Raw genomic sequence first — 9,267 nt, 5'->3', positions numbered from 1 at the left:
TAATAAAAAAATAAAATAAAAAATACATAACACCCATTAGTTTTCTCTTTAAAGCTTCTTAATTAATTAATTATTACCGAATATATCATTTTAATAATTGACTTAAATATTTTCTTAAAATATTAAGAAATAATAATAATAATAAAATTTTACATATTTAAAAGAATATAGATAGAAACACCCTTCATAAAGCTCCTAAAATTTAAACTATATAAAAAAATTTACCCTTATAAATTAGCTTTTATTTAATAAAATATAACATTTAGAGAACCTATATGTGAGCCAAAAGATAAAGATTGGAAATCTAATTGCTAAAAACAAATAAAGACCTATGTAATATACAAGTAGTAATGCCTGGAACCCAATAACTATTTACCCTTCTTCAAATATAAAATGCCTAGGAAATACCTCTGGTGCAAGTACTTTTCTAGATCATTTTTTTAAGTATATTTTGTGAAGATAAAGAATAAGCAGCTCAGTGGACATGACATGGTATTTAATAGTTTCCAGAGTCCATACGAATAAATTTTTGACAAAAATTATTGTTTTTGTGGTTCTGATTTGTGCTGGGATTTCTTTCAGTGACAATCTGGAACTGGAAACCTGTGATAGGATCAAAAAAAAAAAGTTGAAGTGGTCCAAGTGGTGTTAAATGCCGCAAAGCTGCTTCTCATTAGCTCATTCTAGTCACTCTTTACATACAAAATTACAATTAAAAATAAATAAATTATACAACTTCTCTGGGATGCTTTAACAAAAAGGCTTATCGGGCAAACTATACTTTCTGGGGGAGTAAATTGTAATGCAGACCTTGTCAGCACTTACAGTGGTTCCTTGGGAAAAGAATCAGTATTCTAAATTTGTAACTAGTAACAGAAATGTAGAACAACGATCCTGCAATACAAATATATATATATACATACATATTATATATAGAAGAAAAAGCATCAGCAGAGTTGACACCAATCGAAAAACTTTGATGCACTAGAATTGTACAATTTGTTTTATTACAGAATAAAAATCACAAACTAAAGCTAAATTTCTTCTGGAGTGAACAAAAAAAAAATGACACTAACACAATCCTTCGCTATACCGGATACTCATCAAGGTTACAGGCACATTCAGTACAATATCTACCTGAAAATGATGCCATTTTACAAATAACAAAGAAAGGAAGCACTAAATATTGAGCCTACAGTGGGGGTAAAAGAATGGAAGTATTTTTAGTTTGACAGAGCAAAATCATGACTATGAGATTCCGAGTCTACAAGCCATTTTTCTATACATGATTCCACTATTTACAAGCCATTTTTCTACAAGGAAAAATAAAGATTTGCAAACACGAGTCAGGTTTAAGAACACCGTACCTGAGACTATCTGAACAGCACGACACCTGCCTGTCAACAATCAGATAAGAATGCTGTACTATGTGCATGAATAAGACTTATTGAATGTTCCACCATTCAGGTTAGTAATTGCAAATCCGGATGGCCAGGTTGAGGTGTAGGAGGTTTAATCAATGGCCTCAAAGAGTCCATGATACTGGCAAATGAAGGTCGCTTCCACGGTTCACTGCAGTATGACCATTTGTTTATCAGAAAAATTAAAAGAATTTTTTTTTTCAGCGAGTCAATATGTACTAGTCGACCATACTCACTTGGCCCAGCATGCTTCAATTAAAGAAGCAATTTGAGGATTCAAATCACGAGGAATCTCAAGTCTTTTGCCTCTAAAACCAACAGCTGCCACAACCTAAAAAATAGGCACAAATCATAAGTGACCTCTCAGACAAAATAAATAACTACATTCTATCCATACGAGCATGGACACATAGCATAGTACGACAAAATTATAAATATGCATAACTAAAAATCAGAATGAAGATCAAAACTGAAATAGAAACTCAAATGAGATTCTAGTCAATGTATCCATTTAAAACTGACAGTCCATTGTGCAACCTTGGGAATCCTGTCGACCTCAGTTGTGCAATTAAGATAGTGTTTACAGATTTAATTGACTATATTCTAAAGTTAGAACCTGCCTAAAACCAAAATTCAATCATTGTCAGTTTTAAAGGAATAATTATGCTCCCTTCAAAATCTGTTGGGCAAATAATTTCCGAACTGGATTATATTATCAATACAATTTTCCTATAAATTATAAAGTACATATTTGTAAAATAATACAGATACTCGCCAACTCCAGAAAACAGACCTGTGCAGCATTTAAATTAGTCCATGGTTGTTGCAAAGTGGCAAGTTCCCACAATATTATACCAAAGCTGTAAATATCTGACTTCTCATTTGATGGCTCATCGCGGAGAACTTCTGGTGCCATCCACTCAGGCTATAAGATGATAAATTTTCAACAGTGCTTAATATTAAAATTAAAGAAAAACCCCAAAACCACCTTAAATTGGTGTCTCAAAAGCTCATATCTAGTTTAATAGAACTTACAGTCCCAGCAGCTGATTTCGATGAAAGAAATGTGTTTGCCTTTAGGCGTGAAAGACCAAAATCACAAACCTGAAAGAACAGATTGTGAGGACACAAAGATAAAGAGTCAACAAATGTGATGCTAAACAATCTAGTATGACTAAGATTGTCTACAATGTATCAAACTTCAATATTACTTGTAAACACATTATCTTGGCGTCTTAAGAATTTTTAAGAATAAATTATCCCATGAACCCAACGAAATCCATCCTCCTCAACTCACCCCTGACACCAAACCCCATGCAAATACTAATCCCCATCCCACCTACCTTCACAGTATATTTCTTGTCAACCAGAAGATTTGGAGATTTCAAATCTCGATGAACAATTGGTGGATTACGTCTATGAAGATAATTCATTCCCTTTGCCTGTACAAAAAATTGACAAATCATTTGGCTTAAAATAATGTCCATATAAAGAAGCATTCAAAACTAAACAAAAAAAAAAGTGAATTATCAAGATGTATACCACATCATAAGCCATATTCAACCGACGCCTCTCATCCAATACCTCTCTTGCACCAGATTTATGCAAAAGCCTATACAAGCTACCTCTGCAAGAACCACGACTTTAGATGTTAGGGAACTTATCAATAAATAAATAATACACAATGATATCTTTGGCACAATGGACACAACCTTGATAAATATTCTGTGACTATGGACAAGTTTGGAGGCTGTGTCACAGCTCCCATAAAGAGAACAATATTTGGATGTCGCAGATGTTTCATTATTGCAACCTAGCAAATAAATAGAGCATAAGTATATATAAAAACAAGACTTAGAAATTCAAACCAACAAATTCTTAACTTTACTATTAGTTTCTAGGAAGTAGTGCCAGTCTATACCTCCCTCAAAAATTCATTGAAGCGTTCTGGATGAAAGTCTTGCTCCATAAGAATTTTAACAGCAACATCCTATAATTTCACAGTTTTCATCTAGACTTTAGAACAAAGAGATTAACAAAACTAAAACAAAACCTCCAAATCTGGATATAAAAGTTAAAGAAGTTGGAAGATAGAAATAGCTAATGCGTATAAAATGGATAACAGAAAGTACATAAAAATGTGGATTGATTTCAATAAAATAATGATTTAAGCAAAACAAAATAGGTACAAAAGCATTGTTTTTGTTTTGTTAACATTACAGTCTGCATCAATAGATTAGGGTTTAACTTAAAATAGAAGCTTACTGAGCCATGCCAATCAGCACGATGAACAGTGCCAAAAGAACCTGCAAATACACAAATTCTAATATTAATACATCACATTATGCTAGTAGTGATGAACTGCTTTGCTAGAGGCATGGAGCATTTTTTTTTATCTAATATACAATAATGGGTCTTGCCTCCAGAATTTTGTTGAAAGGAGGATTACCTGCTCCAATCCTTTCTTTTATTACCAGCTCACTCCATGGAATGTCCAAATCCTCTATGTCAAGGTTAAATTTGTTGCTAGGTTTACTGGGAATCAGTTGACCTCCCTTACTAGGAATCAGTTGACCTCCTTCTCCATGCCCAACAGATGGTTCTTTGATTCTTGGCTGTATAATATTTTGAGCAGGACTATCTGGAACACCAGGTGGACCAACTTTAGTAGGCCGAGCTGTTTCATCAATGTGACCAGGAATCGGCAAAAAGCTCTTAACATCTGGACTATTCCTATCATATGGCTTGAGATACATTGGAAATCGATGGTTTTCTTCATCGGTTGTAGGTCCTGTGGTGAAAGAAGGTAAAAATAAAAATATTTAAAGCTTATAAGTGATCCATCATTTATAACTATTTAATGCAGAAGTGTAAGTAGAAACTCAAGAGAATACTTGTTTATCAACATTACATGGTCCGAACTTTCTTATGATCAATAGCATGCCCAACAATGTCAATAAAATTAAAAGATATTCAAGATGTAACCTCAACCCAAATCACTTATATAAAATTGTAAACCTAATAGAAGCCATCTATGGATTTAACTTGCACTTAGATGGGCACCATTTTTGCAGTTTAACACCATTATGCCAACTATTTCAATTGATGGGATTTTAACTGTTTTTTAATTTTCAATGAAGAATTTTAAATGTACCATACACCACTTCTGAACAGTCACATATGCACTCAATACTTTTTTGCATATCCAATTTTCCACACAAATGTCAGAACTATGTAAACATGCATCCTTATACATGTATAAAACTCAGAAATAAAATTTTCAAGCCAATAATTTACCTGATGAGACTTCATCAAATACAAGATTAAGCGATTGACAATCCGAGAAGTACTGTTTGGCCAGTGCTCTGAAATCAATGGTGGTTTCAACTGGTTTCAGTCGTGGAAAGCGCAATGGTGAAGAAATTGAAATGGATGACGGACCATTGAGCAAGGAATCAGGCTCACATAAGAAACCTGGATTCCCAATCAAATCTATTAAATACTCCCTGAAAAGATAAAATAAATAAACAAAATGAGATGCCTTTACTCTTTTTAACACAAGTCGGAATGAATTTGACCCCTCCCCCCAACAACAAAATAAACAAATATCATATGAAAGTGGACCAAAATATAAATATGTACTTAAAAAGAGAAAGGGGCAACATACCAGAAAAAACAATAGAAAGATTGCAGAAACAAATTCAAGTGTGGATGAAATAATTAAACAAATATTACTTGAACTTTGCAAATAATTCATTTGATAGCAGGGAATAGAGATATAAAGTCGGTAAACAGTAATTCAACAGCTGTAGAGCTAATTGAATTAGCATAAAGAGATGAATGAGAAAGTTTTGATCGAGAGGTTCCACACTTAATTTAATTCCATACACTAACAACAATGCATATGCCACTAATTAATGTATTAAATTCATTTCTAGCAGTATGCACCATCTAGCTATGTTAGGTATGTTGTTACTAGAAGAAAAAAATGAATAGTTTAATGTTAAGCTTACTTATCAAGCCCAAAGCGGACAAGACATGAGGAAGCATCATCTCTTCTACAATACTTACACCCCTTGGCAATTCGGCATGGTAAATCAATTATGTCAGCTAAAACCTGCAGAAACCATATAAAGAAAGTTTGTAAATCACCATACTAACAGTGCAAATATACATATATACATTAATGTATCCTCAAGCAGAACACATGCAGAGCCAAATGTGTTTGTATGCATGTGCATTAATATGTAGAATCATGTTTAAGAACATAAGAATCCAAGAGCACCTTGCAATATTTATTAATGAAATTTTACATTTGAGGTGTGCCAACATACTTGAAACAGATTTCAAAATGACCAATATATTTGCTTTGGGATCTTACTTTGAATAGCAGTGCTCGATGCCTACACAGGCCGATGGATAGACTGCCTATTGGAACAACAACAGAACCTAGGCACTCTTTCAGATCATCACTACCCTCCCTCCAGGCTGAAACCAAGTCATCTTCTCCTACAGAAGCTAAACCCCTTGTAATAGGAACAAAGAATTGATTTGATTAGATTTTCTGATAGAAGGAAAATTAAAAAAAAAAACTTTGATCGAAAAAAGTACAAACTTACCCCATGCGGCTGTATACAAGCTTTGCAAGCTGATCCACAACCTCTTTTGTGGTTACGCAGCTACTGGAAATGCCAAGAACTCTATTATGAAGTTCCTTCAAACTGGGATCACTACGCCTATCAACAAGAACTGCTTCAATTGAAGAGCCAAGGCTAGAATCAACAGACTTTAGTAATTCAAGTGAGGGTATACGACCATTCTCTTGCAGATCAGTACACATAGTCCACACATAAGGATCCATGCCAAGAATTGAATAAAATCCATCTGGAACTTTGTCAAAGTACGACAGGCATCCATTCACCTGGTAACAAACAGATTGCAGCATATTTTTAACAAATTCCATATCATACAATACAACCATAAAAAATGTTTTAACTCTAATAGACTTGTTTGTGTGTATAATGACAACAAATTTGAGAGACTATCTTATATGGATGAACAAGACAAAGCTATTTTTTTTTATCTTGAAAGTAAAATGGGATAGGTTATAACATATAAATATATATATATATATATCAGTAATAATCAATCCCACTTCCACTAATTTTCTTGCTTTAGTAAAGATGTATTCATAAACAAAACTGAACGATGTCTCTATAACCTTATATTCATAATAGAGAAAAAAAAAACAATACAGAAATTGTGAAGAAAAGGTGCAAAGCACGAACATTTTTAGCAATTCTTGATACTGTCTGTCTTCATTTACCAGATGCTGTTACCAGGCTTCTTTTTTTTTTTTTTTTTGTAAAAGGGTCTGCTAATAATTAATCTAATTCAAAAGTAAACTTTCTGATGCAGAGCTTATAGAGGCACATATTATAATGCAATAGAGATGATGGTTATAAGTGAAAAAAAATATTGATAAAGTAGCAAACTCTAGAAGACACATTTGTATGACTTTCTCCTTCTTGCACGCATACTATAATAGACCTGTCTAACACCAAGATTGAGGCGAACTTATGGTGCACATAACTATACAATGGAGGTGCCCACTTTCAAAGCAAATGGTTGAAAGGGTCAGATAATCGGTACTTTTACCTGATAACTCCTTCGAAAAAGAAATTGAACACTTCAAACATGGCAGTACTAGTTATGGGCTACGGCAATCATCGATGGAACTGATTAGATTGCCTTACGAGTACCAAACCATCTATAATATAAGGTGTTCACTTCAAATGAAGATACCTCTCAACTATAATTTGAAATCCTAAGCAGCCAGCACTACCATTACATAAAACTTGGAAGTAACAGCTAAATTAAAGCTTTTTCTGTTTTAACAATAAAGAAAGTGAATTTGCAATCTAAAGCACAAAGTACAAATGTAGCAATAGAAAACAAGATAAAGTCTACGAAAGAAAAAGAGCACAATATCACATACCCAAAACCTATGTGAAATTGCATCAATTGAAATCGGCGACGAGGCCCTTAAGGCGGATTCATCGGGCACTGGATCCAAGAAATTGGGATCATCAGCACAAGTCGCATCAGATGACAGCCGAAGCGCCAAAGCTAGCTGCAACTGATAACTCTCTTCCGTCTGCTGAGCCCAGCTCTTCCCCGAAGACGATCCTCCGGTGCCCCCAACACCGTCTAATCCCTTCCCTCTGTACTCACTTCCTCCTCCACCGCTAATCTTAAAAACATCATCATGCAAATACCCCATCGAATCGATCTCATTGACCGCCGCAGTCGACAGCGTCGGGGGGTAGTACTCACCCGAAAGCGAGCTCTCACCATAGCTACTCCCACTCGACTGCCTTTGTAATCCGATCGATGACGAATACACGTTCCCGATCCGACTGACCTGCTGATTCCCTCTGTGATCAGCTCCAGTCTCCCAATCGAAGCCTCTTTCGACCTTCCCCTTGTTGTTCTTGCCCTCTCCCGATGCCGAAGACGACTCGTAAAACGAAGTCCCAGTCACACCAACCCCGGCGGCGAACTGCTCATCGTCGACTTGGCTTAAAAGCGAGTAGTTCGATCTCCTACCGGGCATTTCCATCGAGATTTTAACAAATTCGTCGATCACTAAACCCCAGAAACCCTAAAACCCGCCATTGTTTAAGAGGTCGTTTGATTGAATGGGAAGAAGGGGCCTTTCTCTCCCTACAATCCTTTTGACGTTTCTCTCTCTAGAAATCGACTGTCGGAGAGAGAAGAAAATAAAGCGGTGCGATTTTATTCGGTGGCGAAATCGTAATATTTCAATTCATTTCAAGCCTTTTCTTTTTCTTTTTCTTTTTTTCAAGTCATAAATAATTACAGTAAAAATCTTGGGTGCCCCAAAAATAAGCACACCAATGCACCACTCTAGTTTTTGACTAGGCAAGTATTTTTGGCACAGATTTTTTTTTTTTATGGAAGTATATATATTATAGATATATTTAGATTACATATAAATTTTTTTAAGGAAAGTATCTCATTTAAACATGAGAAATTATAGAAAATAGCCCAAAATAAAGGCATTAAGAAGCTAATGTCCTCATTTTTTAAATTGTGGAGAAATGACCATTCTACATTGTTCATTACTTAAATTGCCCTTTTTATAATTTATTTATTTATTTAAGACTATATAACTTTAATATAGTAGTATATGTATATTAGTTTTGTTTAATTAGTTTTTATTTTAAAGTTATATTGATTTTTTAAGTTTTTTATAGGTTGTTGGTATATTATTTTCCAATTAGTGTATATATTTTTTGTGGTATGGTATATAATTTTTTTTTTTGTGATATTTACTTTCTATTTTATTATATACATAGTAGTAGTATATAATTTTGTATCATGGTATATACATATTAATGGTAGAATATAACTTTGTTAGCATAGTATATATATTTTTGAGTAATAATTTTGCAAGTTTTGATGGTATATTATTTTTCAACTTAGTATATATATTTTGTGGTATGATATATCATTCAACAACCCATAAAAAACGAAAAAAGTCAAAATAACTTTAAAATAAAAACTAATTAAACAAATCTAATATACATATACCATAATATTAAAATATTTAGAATAAAATAGTAATTTGTCATATTTGGTAATATATGATATTAAAGAGATGATTAGGTTATTTTACTACAAAATTAAAAACATAGACATTTACTTACTCTCACATACCATTAAGGGTCATTTTGCACCATACCCCTTTAAACATTCACTTTAACATTTAACATGGTAAATTATTCTGAATTTTTTAAAATTTAAAATATGATCTAAATAA

The 9,267-nt window shown here is 33.6% G+C and overlaps 1 protein-coding gene across 2 annotated transcripts; it reads right to left on the bottom strand.

Moving 5' to 3' along the window:
- Window positions 1-643: 643 nt before the first annotated feature.
- On the bottom strand, window positions 644-8,224 carry LOC133831283 (serine/threonine-protein kinase CTR1). 2 transcript variants are annotated; one of them, XR_009892465.1, is made up of 16 exons: window positions 7,420-8,223; window positions 6,041-6,342; window positions 5,803-5,947; window positions 5,435-5,538; window positions 4,719-4,927; window positions 3,871-4,212; window positions 3,687-3,727; window positions 3,343-3,411; window positions 3,134-3,234; window positions 2,964-3,048; window positions 2,765-2,863; window positions 2,457-2,525; window positions 2,215-2,346; window positions 1,658-1,752; window positions 1,368-1,572; window positions 644-894 (listed from the first exon to the last, which is right to left on the bottom strand). XR_009892465.1 is itself a non-coding variant. In XM_062261529.1 (15 exons), the coding sequence occupies exons 1-15, from the start codon at window positions 8,041-8,043 to the stop codon at window positions 1,464-1,466; spliced, it is 2,526 nt and encodes an 841-aa protein (XP_062117513.1). In that variant the 5' UTR covers window positions 8,044-8,224; the 3' UTR covers window positions 957-1,463. The 2 variants fall into 2 exon arrangements, 1 of the variants encoding a protein (XP_062117513.1); XM_062261529.1 differs by lacking the exon at window positions 644-894 and having other exon boundaries at window positions 957-1,572; window positions 7,420-8,224.
- Window positions 8,225-9,267: the final 1,043 nt, after the last annotated feature.

Source organism: Humulus lupulus, chromosome 4 (assembly GCF_963169125.1).
Source record: "Humulus lupulus chromosome 4, drHumLupu1.1, whole genome shotgun sequence".
Taxonomy (NCBI): Eukaryota; Viridiplantae; Streptophyta; class Magnoliopsida; order Rosales; family Cannabaceae; genus Humulus; species Humulus lupulus.
This window is presented reverse-complemented; position numbering and strand designations above follow the sequence as displayed.

What these genes read in the sequence shown, in the direction of transcription:
- LOC133831283 (XM_062261529.1), bottom strand. Translation starts at nt 8,043, where the DNA reads ATGGAAATGCCCGGTAGGAGATCGAACTACTCGCTTTTAAGCCAAGTC. An exon ending in ATCGAGCACTGCTATTCAAA is followed by an intron (nt 5,539 to 5,802) that starts GTAAGATCCCAA and finishes TGGTTTCTGCAG; the next exon opens with GTTTTAGCTGACATAATTGA. An exon ending in GTCCGCTTTGGGCTTGATAA is followed by an intron (nt 4,928 to 5,434) that starts GTAAGCTTAACA and finishes TTATCTTTTCAG; the next exon opens with GGAGTATTTAATAGATTTGA.